Below are 21,326 nucleotides of genomic sequence, written 5' to 3'. Positions count from 1 at the left end.
GTCCAGAACAGTCAGGAGAGCCCAAGCAAACTCACAGCTCAATTTTGCTACACTTTGGCTCTTCCACAATAGTCCCCAAATGTACTGTTTGTGCGGTCTCTGGATATTTAACAGTCCTGCACTTAAAATAGTTGAGTTCAGGATACTCCATTGATCTTGGAGGTACGCTTCTTGCTTACTTTACTTTCCAAATCTCCCCTCTTGCCCTGTATACTTACATGCACTCCAGCTCAGTAGATGAACTTTTGTGACTGACTCGATAGAATATTGCATGCAACTGTGATAAAAGCATGATGTTGTTCAAGGTTTAAAAGGAGGGTTGAAAGACTGAAGGACTTCCAAATCACTAGTGAATGGGAATCTTCAACAAACTGATGTTTTTGGGGAGTTTTATGGCAATCTGTATTAGGCCTGATACTGTTTACCATTATTATTAATGAATGAAGAAGTAAATGTAACATGTTATGTAAAATGCTGCTGTTGTAATAATTGGTAAATAATGGTGGTGTAGGGTGATCATATTAATTTACTTGGATTACTCAGGCAGCTCTGTCCATTGAGATGTGAATTAACACAGCCAAAACCAAGCAGTAAAACTAAGGAAAAGATCAAGGAACTGTCATTTTAGTGATTGTAGGTGAGTATCTGAAGATGCAGTATTACAAAATAATGGAGCTAATCTAGCTACAAGCTGTTGCCAAAACCAGCAGTCTGATTTTCCTGTGTGCTCCCACTGCTTCCTTGTGCAGCACTGGTTGACTCGCGGAGGGCTGGTTCAGGAAGCCAAAGTGACAGAAAAATAATCACTCTTCTGAAGGATTGATTGGCTGTACTGAACTGTGAGGTGAGGGGGGAAAGAGGAAGGGGAATAATAGAGGGAAGTGAACTGCCTTTGTTGATACAGGCTGCAGTTAGATTGATTTAGCTTATTGTAAAATGGTCCCTCAGGGCAGACTTATGGGTGAAAAGCAAAAACCACCCTTATTTCTGAGAAGAAGCAGGGATTTTTCTCTATAGAGCACTGATTACTGAGAGATCAAGACTTACTGATGACCCTGTTTATAAAAAGCTAGAAAATGAAAAGAACAACGTGGAAAGATAAGAGGACTAGAGAAAATGCTGTCTAGTGAAGGGCAGAGATTCTTTGTTTACTGTAAGCAGAAAAAAACCTAGGTGATTCTAGTACAGTTTAGATACTGGTTTTGGGAAGAATGACAGCTAGGAAGATTGCTTAGTGTGGAAGAACAAGGGAACAAGTAGTGGCAGGAAGTTAAGCAACAAATTTAAATGATAAATCATTTTTATCACTGACAGTTTTATTCTAATGGCTAAGTTATCATTGGAAATGGTGAATTTTCTGTCTCTTAGTGTATCCAGATCAACATTGCCTGTCATCTGAAAGCTGTACATTAACCAGATGCACAATATTTCAGTCAAAAACAGGTTATGAGGTTGAATGCAGACATCGCTGCAGGAAATATAACAGCCTGTGCTGTCCAAGTTAAAACAAATGATTTAAGAGTCACTTCAGAATTTAAATTTTGGGAACCAAGGTGTAAAACAACTATGCAATTTGTTTTACTGTTGTATGTCCCATTTTTCCTTTCTTCTTTTCCAGAACAAAATTTTTATTCTTAATTTTTATTTTATTCCTAATTTCTGCATCAGGCCCACAATTACAGATATGGACAGAAAACCTCTGGAGTTTTGGGGGTCTGCTCTTAGGTATGTTTTGGCTGCATCTTGTCACATTCTTTCAGTGACAGTTATGTTAGGGCATCTACGGTTGTAAAGTTGATTCTTTTTTTTGGTCTAGGAGAGGAAGAAATTTATTGTGAAACAGAGTTGAGTTCAAGAGAAAGTTGGACATCTCATGTACAAGAATCATAATTCTTCGGGGGGAGGGAGGAGCAAAGATGTATTGTGCAGCAATGACAATGGTGTGGAAAAAACTTTTTATAGAATATCTTATTCTTTATAAGACAATCTGATTATTCAGAATAAGTACTGGGGTTATAAGCTGCTTGCCTTCTGATGAACTGCACGTTTAAATCATTAACGGGATGAGATTTCGAAATCTCTTTAAAAAAGAGCTGCTTAAAACTACTTTTAAAAATGGCTTTTTAAATGGAGCAACACCAAGCGCGGTATCTTTCTGGTGTATTTGCCCTGTGTGTAAGAGGGAGTTAATTTGTTTTTTTGACATTTCATAATTTCTTTTGTTAGTCCTGCCGAGCCAGAAGAGCTATGAGATGGTTAATTGATTTTGTCTCTTATATATTTGGTTTGCCCTTTATGTATTTTTTTTTAAAGGTTTTCGGGGTAATCTATGTTTTGAAGGCCTCAAACCAATTCATGTGCCAAAAAGCTGTGCTACTTGTGGAATTTAGATGTGTATTGTATTGGAGGGGAGGATATTTTTATGGGGGAAGTGAAAGAGAAAGAAATAAATTGGTGCTCTGCAGTTTCAGTTATGTGATATTGCAGTAAGGATAAGCAGGAAGACATGCTTAAATGCTTAACCCCTGTTGCATGTGTCAATTTTGTGAAGCAGTTAAAAATGCTTTTCAGGTAACAATGTTTTTATTAGTGACTTCCAATTTTTAATATGCCTAAAAATTGAGCAAAGTTGGAAACAGAAATAGAGCTGCAGATAGAAGAAATATATTTTAAGAAATGGGTAGGATTCCATGCTACCTGCTGACTCTAGTATGTGCAAGGTCTAGTCTTGTTCCGTCAGCCATCACTTGCTATAATATATTAGCAGTTCCTAAAAATACTTGAATGCTGTTATTTTCATCCCCAAAACTGATGTTCATTGTCAGATATACACTTCTTTCCAATATTTTTAGTTATGCTGTCTTTCAGAACATTTCTATCTAAAAGGAAATCTTCCTTTTAAAAATTCAGAGTACTATAAAAGCTGCCTCTAAAAAATTCAAAGAGCATGTAAACAGAAATGTTAAATCTTATAAAATTGATGTGTACTTAAGGAGGGGCTGGAAGTAGTGGTTAAGGACAAGTTTCTTTTAATATGAATGCTAATTTCAACCAGCTTAATGTTTTGGGGTGGTTTTTGTTGTTTATTAAATTACTTTGTTCTTTAAAGAAGACAGAGGAAAAGCTTTACTGGGGGAACAGAAAAGTAACAGTAAACTGTTTGGTGACCAGTGTGACTTCAAAGTGTTGCTTGCTCAGGAAGAAATGAAGTATGTAGTGTCATGGGGAAGAAAATCATTAACATTTATCAAGCTCAGCTGCTTCTTATCTATTTTTATTAAAAAAAATCATGTTGGACTATAACTGTCTCCTACAATTTCTGTTGAGGCAGTATATTTCACATAGTAAACTGTTGTATAGATCTGCTGGGCGTTGTCTGCGGACTTCTGCATTTGGTCTCTGAAACTCTTGCAATCTACTCATAATTGAAGTAGCTTCTGTGTATATTAGTGAAGAGCATTTGGTATGAAATAATTATAACTCTGGCAAGACTTTTCATTGCCTAAATACACTTCAGGGAGTTATCCCTAGAGAGGAATACTTTTGAATGTCATCCTGTTTCAGTGGCTGATATATCACTGGAAGGTGGATGACCCACTAGTTTTACTATAGCCTGTAAACTAAGTCCTAGGTATGCAACTGGCAGCAGACCTCAAAATAATTATCTGTTGCTTGAAAACACTCTTTGCATGCTTGTGCACTGTACTTTCTGGGGGATTGAAGTGTAGTACAGAGAACACTTGGTTAGAGGAAAATAGTTTAAGTTACCTGTCTGAAAAATTCTAGTTCTCAAGCTATGGCCAGTATTTGGGTGGATTATTGCTCTTGGAAATAGTTTGATCCAGAAATTTTGGTATGCTGAAAATGAGTATTGTGATATCCCAGCAATCTGCTGCAAAACTTAGGTCAAAATTGTTCTGGAGTACGAGTCCTTCAGAAGGAGAAGATTACCAAGATCTTAGGAAATTTTATTGCATTGTATGAGAGAAGGCAAGGATTCTGTTTTTTAATTAGCTCACCACAGTGATAGAGACAAGAGAAATACAGGAATTCTTTTTAACCTGTTCTCTAACAAAGGATATCCTAAATTAATCGAATTTGATTGTGAATAATGGGAGTTTTACATTTTGAATGTTTGGATGGGTATATAAATAGACCTGATATATTCTGTAGCCTGAATCTTGTGTTCTGTAATACTGCATACAGTTGAGGTACAGATAAATGTTAACTAACCTATTGCTTTCTTCCCCCCAGATTCCTCCTAATAAAATAGATTATGAATATAGTGAACTGATTTTATATCAAAATCAAGTGATGAGAGAGGCAGATCTATTTCAGGAGTCTTTAGAACATATAGAGACATATGAAAAGCAAATATGTGATAAATTAATAGTAGAAGAAATCAAAGGTAAGTCATTCTTCTTCCCTCAGCCAATTTTGTTCTAAACTTTTGCTACTGGCTTTCAGATATGATAAAGCAGTAAAAGAAAAAACGTGTCAAATCTTGCATTTATTTGAAACAATTACTATAGAGGAAACTGGTAAAAACAGATTTACGATTTTGTGCTCAAGTAACTTGGCCTACCAAAGTGGATAGTGGATGCAGATAGCTTAACTTGGGTTGACACAGGAACAGAGGAGACCTCAGATTATTATATTAGTGCACACTAGAGTAGCTTTCTGTAAATCAGCTAGTATAAATCCAGTTTTAATCTCACATTTGTAATGCAAATGCTGATTTTTTTTTCTGACTGAAGTATCAAGTTCTTGTTTCCTTCTTAAGCTTTCTAGTGCACTTACTTGTATGGCCCTACTTAAGTGAATACTGAAGTTGAATTTTTTGATTAAAAATAATCCACAGTTGTTTTGTGGATTTGAAGTACTAATACTGAGTTCTGAATATGTGCAATTATACAGTGTAATAACACACATTCTTCAGCTGCTCCTTGCTTGCACAATTGTGGTGGGTTGACCCTGGCCAGCAGGTAAGCCCCACACAGCTGCTCGCTCACTTCTGAGTCTCCCTTGTCAGGACAGGAGAAAGAATAGGAAGAACAAAAGCAAGAAAACTCATCTGTTGAGATAAAGATAGATTAAGTGAAGGAAAGGAAGGAAAAAGGAAAAAAAACAACAACAAAAACAACCCAGATCCCAAAGTGATGCAAAAGCAATCACTCGCCACTTCCCACAAGCAGACTGATGCTCACTGGTCTCCAGGCAATGGCCACCTGCCCAGACACTCCTTCCCCTCAATTTTTATTACTAAGCGTGACACTATATAGTGTGAAATATCCATGTGGCCAATTTGGGTCAGCTGTCCAGGTTGTGTCTGCTCCCAACTTACTGTCCACCCTGGCCTGTTTGCTGGGTGGCAGAGTGGGGATAAAAAGAGAAAGCCTTGATGCTCTGTAAGTACCATTTAGCAGTCACAAAAACATTGGTGTGTTACCAAAAGTTTAGTCACAAATCCCGAAACACAGCATTGTATGGGCTACTGTGAAGAAAATGAATTCCATGCAAGCCATACCTGGTAGAACAATTTACTTAGTAGCAAACCAGTGTGATTTAACTGGTTAAAAACTGGTTGGTTGGTGTGAAAAACACAGGTGTAGTTAAGTAAACACTCTGGTAAGAAGCGAAGTAGTCATGTGTTGGAGTCCTGGAAGGAGGAGTTGCTTGTTTCTTTGATAATTCCAATAACTATTTTAAATACTTGGATACAGACATTTGAATAATCTTTGTTTTCACAGCTACTGAATGCTCCAAACTGTGTTGAGCTATGTGTGTGGTAGCTTCAGGTAGCACTTGTAATACACAGTAAATGCCTTTGGAAAAATAAAGCCTTTTTTAAGTATCTACATATGATTAAGTCCAATTTTATGTATCTAGTTTTGTGAACTTTACTCCCAATCCATCAGTGTTCTCTCATGTTATTACTGCGTTGTTTTTAGGAGAGATGTTACTGAAGTTGGGAAGATTGAACGAAGCTGGTGAAGTATACAGGGAGTTAATTGAGCGCAATGCGGAAAACTGGTATTATTATGAAGGCTTGGAAAAGGCCCTGCAACCTAGTAAGTTAAGATACACAGATACATTGAAAATACGTTATGATACAGGATATACTTAAAACTCCTGTTTGATGTGTTACGTTTTAGATTAAAAAGCTTTACTTGGCAGAAAATTATGTGCTTTCTAATCTTGAATATGATGTAGTTGTGGTTATCCATTTTAAAAATGTTCACTGAAAAACCTGATGCATGAAAATACCAACAGCAAGTCTCTTGCTTGGAGCTAAGGGTGGCATTTGCTAATGTACTTACATGAAGAACATTTCCTTGCCACACATGAACTTGGAAACCAAATTGCAATTCATTCCCGTCTAGTAGTTGATTGTCAGACTACTATCATACACCACAACATAAAATTGTCATTCTGAATCTTGTTTAGGTGGTACCTCTTTCTACAGGCTTGTAGAGAAATACTCCAATATCTATTTTGGATGGCCTTCTAAAGTTAGGCCATCTGAAAAAAAAATATTTTTTTTAGGTGACCTTTTCTTTGAAGGAAAAGGTGATAAATGTGAATAAATCTTTTTTATTCCAATGCAAGTTCACATGACTGCTGTTCTGTCTTTCCAGGAAAATAGCTAGTTGGTTTTCTTTAAATTACAATATTGTGTCAATTTATACTGTAAGTGTTTTGCAGTTGTAACTGTCCCAAGTGTTTCCCTTTACACAGGAATGGTTTCCTTGTATTTCACTGTTCATTAATTACTGGAAGATTTGAGTTATTCTGATGACATCATAAATCATAAGCCCACAAGGCTATTATTTGTAGAGACTGTAGCTGCATTATATTTCTCAACCAGCTTTCTTCTAGAAAGTTTTGCAGTTGGGTTTCATAAGGTCTGGGAATATGGCTTGTGATTGGGAAATGAAAATGATTGCATTTGTTAAATTTATGCAGAGAGTAGTGTTGCCCTTTGATTGGTTTTCCTAGTGTATCCATAGAGTTGAAGGTCATGATAATTGTCTCAGAAAATAAATTACCCAAGAACTTGATTGTTCTGTTTGATATAATAAATGTTGATGAAAATGTGTAGTTCTTAACAAAGAACCAATCCAGTTGTTTATTTGACAAATTAAAATCCTATGTAGATTAAAACTGTACTAATTTATAAAACTAATAATGCTACTTTATTTTTTTAGGTGGTCTTAGGACTATTTCCTCCCCCATGGTAAGTTCTGGAGCTCCAACTTGTGACTTCAATTAGGGCTTTTATATGCTTTAGTTCCAATCCAAACATTACTTTAGCATAACTTTTAAACTCTACATCTCTTGGAGCCACTGGGTAACATATTTTCCCCCCCCTTCCCCAACATCTGAGCTCAGTGACGAGGTAAATTGTTTTTCTTCTGAAAGGAAAACGGTTATATTTATTAAATATGTTGTGTCAGTCTTGATCTGTACATTCAGTTTTATTTAAATTGCTTGATGAATTCCATAATATTTAAGCAAAATATATCTTGATTATGTGAAAATGGCATTTCAAAGCAAGAGATTAGTTTTATTTAAGTTCTAACCACATTGGAGCTCCAAAGCATATTATGGGGGAAAGGGGAGGAGTGGGAACAAAATCTTTAAGTAGCTTCATTTTTGTTAAACGTTAATGTATAAAGAGTTTTGGTGCTCAGTACTTACACTGGCAGTATTGTGCCCTGTTTTTGCTGCCACCAGAGGACCTATAATAAAGGCATGCTTGTATAGTATGCTATTTGTATACCTGTGATTTAGAAATGCAATATATTTCTCTGAACGCTTTAAGTATGTCTGAAATGGATGCATAGTGAAAAACCAGTTAATTGAAGGTATGAATGTCAAACTACTGTATGAATGGGTCTGCTCAGCATGTAACTGAAAGAAACCAAACTTTAGTACTAATGATTGAATATACAAGGTAATTGTCCTGTTTGAAGTTTATCCTTAGTGATTAATGCTGGTAGTTGTGTATTGTACATACGGTGTGTTTTCCATATGCAGTTTTACACAGTAATGTTTATGATTAACTGGAAAAAATAGCTTGAAATACTTAAATTGTTCCAAATCCAAACAGTGTAAGAAGTCTAGCTAAATTAATTCTCAACATTTAAAAACATTTAGAAGAATAGATTTTTCTCTGTTACTTATATCTATTATATTTACTGATAATAGGCACTTTAGAAGAGAGGCTTCAGATTTATGAAGAAGTTAGTAAAAGACATCCCAGAGCAGTTTCACCTAGAAGATTACCTTTAAACTTTGTTTCAGGTAACAAGTTGCATATCTGTTCCGTAATAGTTTTTTACTGTTTTTTTCCTTAAGTTTTCATCAGGCTGTTGAATGTGCATTTAATATGTTTGTGCATTTAATACCTATTAGTACATGTACACAAATCAGATGTATACATTTCTCTTGGAATAGACAAAATTATTTGTTATGTTTTAGGAGTTGATAGAAAAAGTTCATGCGCTCTAATATGGTGAAATGAACTATGTAATGTTTGTATTGATAACTGCAATACAGAATGGTATATAGATTGTAGTTGTACATTATTTTTCTGCATCATGTGAGTTAAGAAGCATAAGTTAAAAGGTAGGGGGTATAGTACACTTGAATTAAAGGTATAGGGGTGTGTGTATGTACACATCCCCTCCTATATCTTTAATATACACACATAAGCAAACTTATAATTTATAAACACTGAAATCAGGTGTAAATGATGCATATAACAATCACAATAGCATAGGACTGAATTTCCAAACGATTTTTGTACTGTACAGTTTTTCTACTGTACAGAAAACACCAAATTTTTTTGTGACTCTGAATATCTTACTGGGTGTACAACACTGTTGCGGAACCATTAGAACTTAATATTGTAGATTTAACTTTGTGCTGATAATTTAATAAGAATAGGAACAAAAAGCAGGTCTGCAGTGTTATATAGCACGACATATTTTATTTTTAATTTTATAGCCAAGTTCTTTCAGTGATTCTGTTCTTTCAAAAGCTGTTTTGAAATACAGTGTGCAGATATCCTCAGTTCTGGAGGAATATGTATATACTTTTTAAAACAGAAAGCTATGATCTTCCAAAATAGAAGGAAGGAGGCTAAATGAAATGGTAAATCCCATAAAAATACACACTTAGTATGTAGCTGTCTAACTGCTGTAACTCCAGTAGAAAACTTTTGGAAAGAAATACGAAGTACATAAAAATTAGATGACATTTGATATTTAAGTTCAGCTGCAAATTGCCAACGTATTTGCTCATGCTTTTGTGAGGTTAGTTTATAGTTTAGCTCAGTTACTGAGCACTGCACTTGTACCTTTAAATGCTACAGAGCATAGTTAGTCTACTTTTCTGTTGTTGCTCAGGAGTCTGAATGTGCATATACCTTTCCTGTGTAAAATCACAAGATTTTAACTGGTTCGTAAGAGATTTAGGCCTGAAGTTAACACTTGTGCCTTACTTAATCCCAGATACTTCAGTTTCTTTGAAGATACAAGGGCAAATTTTAAGGCAGTTCAGCTAGATTTGAAAAGTTAGGTGACAAGTAACTGTTTTTCGTGTGTAATAAAATTGTTATGGTAATAGATAGCAAACAAGGAAATAACCTGCAAAACGCTTTTCCATATCTTTATTAATAGTGTGTTTTGCTGTTGACTTCATTTCACTGTATGTTTTGCACTAGGTTACCTTATCATATCTGACAATGTAGTTTCACAGCTAATGTTCATTTAAATGGGAATATGTCTGGTAACAAGGATTAGTTGTTGCAATAACAATAATAGTCTAAATGACAGCAGAATTGATGATTAGATCAGTCAAGAAAAGTCTCTCAGTAGGCTACTTTCTGCAGTGTTTCATAACAAGTAAGAATTTTCCTAAATTTAAACTTGTGTTTCTGTTAACCTGTTAAGCTTGTATAAGTCATGGATGTATAAGGCTGTTTTTTATCCCTAGAAATTCATCTATTTACTAAATTATTTCTTCTGTTTGTAAGTAGAACAGATAAGAATTCCTGTTGGCAGAAGTTAATAGTGAGAATGTGAAGGCATAGAAACAAACTTGTTTGCAGAAACATATTCGCAAATTTCAAGAGGACAGAATTTTTGGTTAAGTGAGGTTGCTGTTCCAGTGTGGTCACTGACTAGTTGCTTGCAACCAATGTTGGTTGATTCAGAGTTGGTTTAAAATACTCTAAAGTGCAGGCTGGTATTAAAAGGGCAGTCCTTCCCTGACCTTGTCGTGCATTGCACCTTAATAACCTTGTATTTGATACAAATCAGGTCCTTGATCCAGCTGGAAACCACCTTTATGGAAGAAGGCTGTTAAAATTAATTTTCAGACTGATCAAGGGTGTGGGGGCTTGGAGTCTGGCCATCCAGTTTTAGGTTTGTTTATGTTGCTGGGGATTCACTGTTCCTGTGGTCAGGTCTCTTCTGTGCTTCAGACTAAATTTTGAGCTTGGCTTCATGTCATAGGTAGTTGCCTAGCTGTGTGTTTTGCATTTTTCAGACTTTGTTTTAAAGCTGTTCTGCTTTTTATGAATAAAGATGTACTGAATGAAAACTTGAATCTTGCTTTCTTAAATTCAGAGTTAAAATTCTTCCATTAAGAATATAAATTAGAATAATTTGACAGAAGAAATTGAGAAACTGAGATGGATTGTCATAGTTTCTTGTAGTGTGAGAAAACAAGTTTTAATTAATGCACCTGTAATAAAGCATGTGCTTATAGCCCAGTTATGGATCCCCATCCACAGGTAGTAGGAGTTTCTATATAGAGCAGTTTGTTTTAGTACAGCGAGGCAAGAACATGAGTTACCTTTATTAGTCTCAGTAACAGTGCCGGTAACAGTAAGTGTAGGACAATTAAAAATTGGTGGAAGTATATAAGAATGTTATATACAAACCAGCAGTATCTTCATTGTCTGAATATCTATAAAACAATCTGTTCATCAAATTTGTAATGTGTTCTTAATGAGTTGAAGTTTATTTCAACAGTTTTATGCATCTATGTTAGCATTATGTGAAGTGTACTACTTCCTTGTTTAAAGACTTGGAGAACAACAGAGTAGGCAGTGAAGTTTAGCAACTTCATCCCTATGCAAAGCAAATAAAACCAATAAAAAAATCTAAAAAAATAGAAACAACTGAAAACAATCACTTTTCATCATAGGAATAAAAACATGAAAGTCAGCTATTTTCCTGACTGGATATCTTCTTGAAGTCCTGTTTGTGGGTTGTTTTGTGGGTTTGGGTTTTTTTGAAACAGCATTTCTCAGAAAAAGTGGCATATTGCAAGTACTGTAATTTTTACCTGAAAACATAATTAAATCAGATTTTTAGCTTTCTGCCAGTATATTTTGATAAAGATGATTCTGATATGGTGCTTTTCCTTCTGAAACCCAGTCTTCTATTCTGTTTCTGATTCCAGAAACAATCCTATTACCATCGGAAGTCATGTCCTACTCATAAAAAAAATAGGACTAGAAGAGAGGTAGAGGGTTCATTTCATCCATCCTTCTTCCTCAAAGCAGGATAATTTATATCTGCACTATTCCTAACACACTTTTGTCTAACTTAATCATAAAAACTTCTAATGATGGAGCTTTTACAAGATCTCCAAGGTAATCCATTCCAGTGCTTAGTTATTCTTACCATTAAATTTTTTCCAGTGTTCATTTAAATAGCCCTTGCTACATTCTCTGTAGCCAGCACTTAACACTTTCTCTTTTTAATAGATTTTACAGGTTTGAGGACTGTTACCATGTCTTCGTCAGCAGTCTCCTAAACACTAGCAACTTAAGCATTTTATTCAGATCTTTTTTAAGATGCAAATATGCTCCGGATAATTCTTAAATAACAGGAAAGATGAAAACCCTTAATTGCAGTTTCTCAGTTACTCTATTATCCAGAGTTGCACAGCAATTAGTGCTTGTATTTATATAACACTTGGAATCACTGACATATAACCAACTACACTTTTGTTTCTAGGTGAAAAATTTAGAGAACTAATGGATAAGTTCCTGAGGGTTAACTTCAGTAAAGGCTGCCCACCCTTGTTTACCACTTTGAAATCTTTATATTACAATCCAGAAAAGGTAACATTTAGTATTTATTTGGTTTTAATGAAGTCTTCTATATTGAATTTCTAATAGATTATCTTAACTGTTTTTATATAGATTGTCTTGTAACTCACCAATAACTGTTGCTGAACATTTTTCTCCTTAATGTGCTATATTGTCATACACAAATGATCACTTGATGATGCTTAATATGTATGAAACTTCACTTCTGTAGACAGTTGATGTCAAAATGCTTGAAGTTGGATTGGTGCAGAATGCACTGAGGTTCTTAAAATCAAAGATAACCAATAACTTTATTTTTGTGTACTTTGAGTGCAAGCATGTCAGGATTCTTTTACCTTATGGTTTATGATGTCACCAGAAGTCATGATTTTAAAATATCACACAGATGGCTATTGTTCTACGTACACTTCTGAATTGCATGAATACATGAACATGTTAGTATTTACCACAAAGGCTTGTTTCCTATTTAAGTCTTTAGCTACAACTTTAGATGTGCAAAAATTAAACACTAAACTCTCAGTTTTGGCAAAATTGTGTCACATTAGAACTATTGTTTCAAATGCAGTTCTTGATTCCAAGCTCGTCAGTAAGGTATAGTAAAAATAAATTTTTGAACTGAAGCATGTTACTAAAATGTGTAGAAAATAAAAGTTAGTCTATTCAGATGTTGCTATCTTTGCTACAAGCAATAAAACTCTGGGTATTCTAATCCATTCATGACTAGGTAAGAAGAGGTTTTTGTAGCTGGAAAAACCCTAAATACATGATGCAGCTTTTCAACCAGCAGTGGATATTCCTTTAATTGGACTAAAATTATTCTTTCGAAGAGTCTCTTTGCTAGTTGTCCTAATATGAAATTTTCAGTACACTTCTCTTTGGAGACTGTAATCTGGACTGTGTCTCCGTGGTTGACATAATTTTAGTAAATTCTGGTATCATGTATAGTACAAGCTTTTCTACAGTGCCTATTGCTAATGCGTACTTTTCAGTGTAAGCTTTTGAAACTGCATTGAAATTTTTTAGGTGATGATACACTGACTATCTAGACAGAAGTACAGTCAGTGCTGTGAAAGTTTTACCTCTGCTGTTTGAAGTATGAAAATCTAGAAGTTAAGATACGTATAAACTTATATGGCATGTGAAAAGATTTTTAGCACTTAATTGTTTTTGACCTGATGGTAGAAAAAATGAGGACTACCATGTTTTGGGGCAGACTTTGGGGCAGTAAGTTCCTTGCTGCTAGTTATCTTCATTGTATCAAATCAGTGCCACTTGGAACTGCCAGCTTAATCCTAAAAAGTGATTAATATCAAGAGCCTCACAATTTCCAAATATGCTTGGATTTGTTTGTGCTGTGAACTTCTGCAAATGCGTTTTCCTCTTCTTTCTTGTCCTTCCCTTATCATGACAGGGTCTCTTTCACATTTCACTTGGTTGGGTTTTCATGTAACCATAGTGTACCAGAAGGATCTTTGAAACTAAGAGAAACTTTAATTTTAGTCTCTGGCAGTTAATTTTAGAATTGCTAAAACTTAAGGATTAGGGGGCAGAAAATTGTGGCGAACTAATGTGTGCTACACCTTGCAGGAAAATGTTGTATTTCGGTATCTAACTTCTCTAAGTTGGTGCCTAACACTAGCTTCTCACATAAATTACTGGTATATTTTGACTGAAAGAAAGAATTGTAGTCAGGATCGTGTTATGCCTGCTATAAAATACCTGGCAAATTACTGAATTCTCTACAAGTTGGGAATGAACAGTTCCCCACTTATTTCTTTAGAAACAGGTGTAATTTGGTGTAGTCAATTGCAGTTACATTTTGAAGTGGCATAGATACGAGGATTTTATGAAAGAGTTGGTATTTAAGCCTAGAAACTTCCTTCTTTCTAGAACTCCAGGTGGGTCCAGGATCTTTCATAAACCATAGTTTGGGGAAAAAGGTGAAATAAGCAATATTTATATTAATAAGTTTTCTATTTGTATGTACTTAACTCAGATATAAAATATTGCAGCACTTTTTAATGTAGGAAAGGAAAATGTGAATTACTTAATTCAGTACTTGCAAGAATACAAAGGAGTAGTGGAGAAAAAATATAGCTTTACTTTCTCAGTGAAGATGAGGATTCTATTTCTCAGTAAGTAGCTCTTAACATTTTGGTGTTAAGAACACCTTTTACACCTGAGTGGAGAGAGCAAAAGGTAGTGCAAAGAGTAGCTGATTCTAGAGGAAAAACATTTGTCTGCCCTGTGTTTGGAGAGGACAAGGGGGGGGGGGAAGCTGGTTGTATAGAAAGCAAATATTTGTCAAATGTGTTCAGGAAAATGTTTGTTATCTAGTTGTTATAGGTTGGTACTTCATACTAAATGCTGTAAATAAAAATTGCTGCCATATTTTGATTAAAAAAATTCTAGTCTACTAACATTAGTTAACAGTTTTGGGTGAAATCTAGCTTGAGGTACACAGAGCTGCAAAGCTTTAGGACTTGCACAGATCAAAGTGAAGACTATTTAGGGAAGTTCTAGAAACTCTTCAGTACTTACACCGCTTAGACTCCAAATACCAAGGTTATAGGTCGGAAGTTATGCTTTGTATTCTAATACAGGCATTGTTGTGATAAAGATCTAAACCAGATTTGCTGTACTTGTGGAAGTTGTGCAAGTAACATGAGAAAATAAAGAGGGAGAAATTCTGATTTTTGGTCTACTTAAGGAGTTGAAGTTCAGCTGTGTCTTATGATGATCAACTAGCAGTGTTTTAGTATGTTAGCATTGACTTGATCAAAGATCCTTTAAGCAGTTAAGGAGTTAAAAAGGTAAATTGCTCAACAACTGAGTAATCAAATCCACCAAGAACACACTGGAGTAATTTACAAGTTGGCCAAGTATTACGTTTAACTTTTTTCTTTCACCTATGCTCATTTTTGTTTTGAGAATTGTTTGACAAGATCCTTTTCTGGTATACGTATTTGTTACACTCTGAGTTGTCTTAGGGAGACTAGAAGTGTGTCTGATACTTGACTGAATTTTTTGTTTTGTTCCTTGAAATCTAATCTGAGACCTCATTGGAGATCAATAAGCTGTCTAAATGAAGGATCCTGAAGACAGAGAAGGTAGTCTTTTTATTGGTTTAATATTTCTAGGAATAGAAAAAAACAGATAATTATCTTTGCATAGCTTATCATAAAGGGTATATTGTGCTCCTGTATATTCCTGCTTTCAAATAATAATTTTCAGTGTATTTGATTAAATCAAAAAAGTATAGTTCTTGTATGCTAAGCATAACTTTTGACAAAATAAAAAATTTGGCGTGACTGTCATCCAGTAAAAAGATGGCTGAAATATTTCTTTAGCTCCATTTTCTTGGTTCTGTTTTCTTTGGGTAGGTGAATTATGTTAGGCAGATGTGTGTTCAGATTTCAAAAACTTTCAGTCTGGTTGTCTCCCAAAGTCTCTGGAATATGTTTTTAACAGTCAAGGAATGACATTAAGTTCCAGATTCAGGCATGTGAATGTCAGTCAGTGGACACAGAAAACTGTTCAGCTCACCACCGTATGTGGCTTCCTACATAGGATCAGTTAAACAGCTATCAAGGCTCCTTTTGGCTGTGTTAGGCAGATCTGATAGATCTGTTTAGATTGTAGGGGGAGCACAGGCACCTATATTATGGTTACCTAAATATAGATGTCTGAAACTGAAGGTACCTATGGTGTGTCCCATATGTTTCACTGGGGTGTGTTGGGAACTGTTTATACTTGTTCCCAAAGTATCTATTTTGAGTAGTTTGTATCTATGAAATGAGCAAGCTTTACCAGTTGCTTTAGAAAGAATTAACTGATGTCCCACCAAAAACCAAAACTGAAATAACTGGAGTGCTAACTGGGTGGAGGGGATGTCACTTTTTCAGCTACCTAATTGGAATTTGTTTACATACTTGAGTGAATATGAGGTGGATAAATGTGTGGAGTACAACTGGTTCTTTATCACTTCACTAAAGAATATGCTTTACTTCGGTTAAGGAGGAAAGATGTTTTTAATCTTCCTTCTCACTTAAAATAGAACTGTTGTTTAAGATCATTTGGGTGAAGTAACAGAAGGGTACCAAAAGTGGGAAAGACATCATGGTATAATAATGTAAAGCTATTTGTTTCATGAAAAAAAAATTATCTTAAGGCTATTGCTGGAAGAGACTTTCTTCGAGTACCCAAAGGAATGAGGATCTGAAATCTGTTCAGTAAGAAAGTTTGCATATAGCTTTGTTGCTTTTTGGCATTCTCAAAGACTTTTTTGACATAAAATCTTCCCTAATAAATAAGTCTCTAATGAGTTAAAGTACCCAAAGGAATGAGGATCTGAAATCTGTTCAGTAAAGAAAGTTTGCGTATAGCTTTGTTGCTTTTTGGCATTCTCAGACTTTTTTGACGTAAAATCTTCCCTAATAAATAAGTCTCTAGTGAGTTAAAGTATACTTTACTTTATGCAATCTGTCTTCCCTAAAATTCTGGAGCAGAAAAAATCATGTATGTGTTGGCCTTGTGTTCAGTTTGTGATGCGCAGAAGTTTATATTTGTCTGTACAACTGGGTTGAAAAGGAAACTGTTCAAGATTTGCTAACTGCTTGAAACTTGGACACTTGGGAAGGCGGCAGAGATGGTATGGTGAAACCTGGGATAAGCAGGTTGGCTGGATGTTTCATCACAGTCTCAGCAATATTGTTTGTCACCTTCTAGGAGTGAGCTGTTAACCCACTGAGATTTGAGATGATTGTTTCAGAGGTACTTAAGGCAGACTTTAAAATAACTCTGGAAGCTGATGGGGAGGGGGAGAAAGTTTTAAGCTTGCTTTGCCGTAGATTACTGTACGTGCATTGCAACAAGATCTAATTGTGGATTCTGTGGTCTTTCACTGCTTGCGAAGCAGTGATGTGACTAATGTTTTTCTCCCTAGTTTTAGAAGGGAGTTACCCAATTAACTGTTTAATCCTTCAAAGTTCTTCGAATGAGGTTGTGATTCTTTAGGTTTTGTGCTGTTATGCTAGTCTGATATGTAGCATGTGAACTGGTTTTTGGCTGTTTCTTCCTCTTTGTCAAGCCCACCTAGACCAGAGGAGATATAAGTAGTAGAGACTGAAGGGTGAGAAGCTTGAAGAAATGGAGCTAACAATTGTCTTTTGCCTAGAAACTGTACTGCTATTTAAACTTGATCAAATGTATTGTGCTGTGGATAGAGCTTTTGATTATTAAAATACTGTATAATTAAAAAAAATCACGCCAGCTGTTCAGTATCCTGAGTGCACTTCTATATCATGCTGTAGCATAAAATTACTCTAATATTGAAATAAGAAAAAAAATGAGGGGGCATTGAATTACAGGAGGAAATGTTGGACAAAGGCCAACTGAAAAGGAGATGTTTGTTTTATCATTTTCTATAATACTGGCAACTGATTTTTCTACAGGTCATGTGGGTGTGTAAGGATATGTTAAGTAAAGAGTTTGAGTTCTGTCTCAAACGATAATTGTTACTATGCTCCCTGTTTGCAAATACCAAAGGCATGCACTAATCACTTCCTAACTTGCCACATTGGTACACAGGTAGAGTCTGTCTTTCCAACCGAACAAAAAAAAGGATTAGAGGGTGATAGAGACTGTCAGAGCAAGTCTTACTGTATTTTCCAGTGTCTCATTCAAAACAAGTTTATAATGCTATATAGACCATGGTCAGTGGTACATCATTGCTGATACTCAGTCATAGATCACTTCTTGCCTACGACACATTAGAGAAATCATTTGATGAAACATTGTCTTGATGGCTTTGTTCTTATTTTAAAAAAATACTTAGTCAGCAAGAATAATGTTCATCGCTGTACACTTGTTTTGGATGACTCTTGAAGTAGCCACTGTATGTTGTGAAGAAATTGTATACATCTTCCTTCTATTCATTATATGGCAGCCTCTAGGGAATGCTGTAAATATAGCCTGGGGCTTTATAAATGTGAAAACTGTAGGTCATGATGAAGTAGTGGGAAGTGAGTGTGGTTACATAAAAGACAAAGTTCACAAATGTAAGAAGTTCTGTACCAGGTTCTACTTACCTGTTCGGGTTGGAGAAAGGAAAGGAAATGGCTGGTCTGAACAAGAGCTATGCAGGTTACTGGTGTTAAGGAACAGACCTGCATTCTGAGCTCAATATTTATTTTTCTCAACTGATCTTGTAGTGTCTTGTAAGGACAGTGTGTTTGACTCGGTGTGTCAATTAGCTAACTCCTGGGTTGCTAAAACAGCTAGCAGACTTTTAAATATCACTTAGAGGAACTCTTCTCATATGGAACAAGTGCAGGGAAATAGCTTTTACATGTAGCAAAACAGTCACAGGCAAAATGCAAAAAATGGCTATCTCTAAAAGTCCTTTACTTTAGAAAATTAAGTTCACCCACTTTCCTGCATGAGTTGTTACTGTAGCTGTGCATGTTGGATTGAGTTGATAATAATTTCATTAGTGTGTATTATGAAGCATGATTTTACCAAAGTATGGATAAAAGAAGAATGTTCTTGGTGTTTTTGTGGTGTTTTTTAGGTTGTCGCTATCTGTCATTCAGAAACAATTTGCTGTTTTCTGTCAAAAATAGAAAATTCAGTCTTCAGAAGAACATGCTGTAATTAATCTACATTAATCAAATTTTAATTAGTCATCTGCATTAATGTATGGCTGCTAAACTGAAGGAAGAAACTAAGATGGGGAAAATATGAGTATAGACTTGAACTGTTTCTACAATTCGTTGAATGTTGTTTCACGTATTATAACAAATGCTAGCAACTTCTGGTTCTCCAAGAATATCTGATTTTTAAAATAGCTTTTAGAATATGGGACTATTACAGAGATTCCACAGTAAACACATGTGCCTTGGCTATGAGTTCAGTCACCTTCTCAAATACCAGCCTGTGCCTATTTGTACAATTCCTCTTGAAACACACTCTTGGTTCCGACTATTGTTCAAGACACCAAGAGGGAACCCCGTGTATGTCCTACTGTTCTGCGAAACTCTTTAAGTTCGTTCTGTGTGTGTTTGTTTCTTGGGACTTTTTCCCCCATGTTAACTTTATTTGCATAATTTCGATCACAAAATCAAAGAATTCTGGGGAAGAGTTACCTAGAAAGGGGAGGTACTCTGTGCTAAACACCATCATGGTGGTGTTCACACTAAATCCGCAGTTTAAACCGTGCCCTTCATGCATTGAATCTGTGCCTTTAATTGGCAGATACAGCAGGTGCTTAGTCTTCCTGGGAGGAAGACATGTCCCAAGCAGGTGCTTAGGTTTTTTCTTCCTTCTCAACCTGCATCTTCCGACATCCACTAGCACCAAGACAAACATTGGACATGGTGATACTTTTATTCCGATCTTCTAGGTATCATTCACTCCTCTGATAGGACACTTCTTAGATCAGGAGACTCTAGGTAAGTCATCTGCATATATTCTGTAATTGACTGTGTGCAACGAAATGGCAGTGGATTGCTCAGATGACACCAAGTTGGTGCCTTTAGTGCTGTCTTGACAATACTTGTGGTTGTACTTGTGTCTATGCTCTTACATGTCCAAGAGTAGATTCCTGTTACGTATCAAAGAAAAGCAGAAGATACCAATTGTCAATGAAGTCACTGACAACTTTCACTGTTGTGCTAAAAAAAAAACCCCAAACAAACAAAACCCCAGACTTCTTCATGAGGCAGAATCCAGAGAAATTCAAAAACCTTTCATGATAATGCTTTTTGTCATCTTTCCTAATGAGATTCTCATTTCAAGCTCAACACTTGTGGTAAATCTTCTTAAAGCCTTCTGAGAGTTGCTGATAAAAGTAGCAAGTTTGGTATACCAAGGCAATAGAGAATGTACACAACTTCTGTGATTTTTTTGAGGGCCTATGGGTATCACTCATTGCTTTCTTATATACATAAATCTTGGTAGCAGAGGATCAGGTTATAGAACTTTTAAACAGATTGGATGTGCACATGCCCATTGGACCTGATAGGATGCGTCCACAACTGCTGAGGCAGCTGGACAATGTCACTGCACTGCCACTTGATCCTTGAAAGGTCATCGTGATGGATGAAGTTTCCTGAGGACTGGAGGAAAGCAAATGTCACTCTGTTTTCAAGAAGTACAAAAAGGAGGATATGAGGATCTATGGGCCAGTCAGCTTCATCTCAATCCTTGTGAAGCTGATGGAGCAAATAATCCTGGAAACCATTACCAAACACACAAAGGACAAAGTGTGGCTGGGAGTAGGTAGGATGGATTTATGAAGGGGAAGTCATGCCTGACTAACTTGATACCCTTCTATGACAAAATGGCTACCTTAGTGAACAAGGGGAGAGCAGTTGATACTGTTTATCTTGACTTTAGCAAGGCTTTTGACACTGTCTCCTATAACACAAAAAACTGTTGAAGTACAGCTTAGTAGACAGTAAGGTGGACTGAAAACTGGCTGAACGGCCAGGCTCAGTGTTGTGATCAGCAGCATGAAGTCCAACTAGTGTCCCCAGGTAGTTAACACTGGGGCCAGTAGTATGTAACATCTTTGTTAATGACTTGGTTGATGGGGCAGATTGTACCCCTCAACAACCATGCAGATGATACAAAACTGCGAGGAGTGGCAGATGCATGAGAGGATTGTGCTGTCATTCAGAGAAACCTTGATGGGCTGGAGAAATGGGCTGAAAGCAAGTTTAATGAAGGGAAATACCAGGTCCTGCACCTTAGGAGGAATAACCCAATGCTCTAGTATACGTTGGGGACTGACCAGCTGGAAAGTAGCTTTGCAGAAAAGGACCTGGGGGTTCTGGTAGACAGCAAACTGAACATGAGCCAGCAATGTACCCTGCGGCAAAGGTGGTCAACAACATCTTGGGTTGCATTAGTAAAAGCACCACCATGAGGTCAAGGGAGGTGATCTTTCTCCTCTCCTCAGCCCTGTTGAGACACATCTGGAGTGCTGGGTCTGCTTCTAGGCTCCCCTGTATGAAAACCACATGGACATACTGGAAAGAGTCCAGAGTAAGGTCATGAAATTGCTGAAGGGACTGGAGTGTCTGGCGTACGAGGAGAGGCTGAGAGCTAGGATTATTTAGCCTGGAGAAGAGAAGCCTCAGGTGGGATCTTACATGTACAAATATCTGAAGGCAAGAGTGAAAAAAGACAG

General features: G+C 36.2%; 1 protein-coding gene across 2 annotated transcripts in view; it reads left to right on the top strand.

The window, feature by feature from the left end:
* The window catches only part of NAA16 (N(alpha)-acetyltransferase 16, NatA auxiliary subunit), a 77,124-nt gene that overhangs the window by 23,197 nt on the left and 32,601 nt on the right, over positions 1–21,326 (top strand). For both annotated transcript variants that reach the window (XM_009322843.1, XM_009322844.1), the window contains 4 exons: positions 4,255–4,408; positions 5,952–6,071; positions 8,212–8,307; positions 12,039–12,145. In XM_009322843.1, the coding sequence (XP_009321118.1) occupies positions 4,255–4,408; positions 5,952–6,071; positions 8,212–8,307; positions 12,039–12,145 (477 nt within the window). The remainder of the gene's footprint in view (positions 1–4,254; positions 4,409–5,951; positions 6,072–8,211; positions 8,308–12,038; positions 12,146–21,326) is intronic.

This window comes from Pygoscelis adeliae, unplaced genomic scaffold (assembly GCF_000699105.1).
Source record: "Pygoscelis adeliae isolate BGI_AS28 unplaced genomic scaffold, ASM69910v1 Scaffold74, whole genome shotgun sequence".
NCBI classification, from domain to species: domain Eukaryota; kingdom Metazoa; phylum Chordata; class Aves; order Sphenisciformes; family Spheniscidae; genus Pygoscelis; species Pygoscelis adeliae.
The sequence above is the reverse complement of the archived record's forward strand: the minus strand, read 5'-3'. Positions and strand labels throughout refer to the sequence as shown.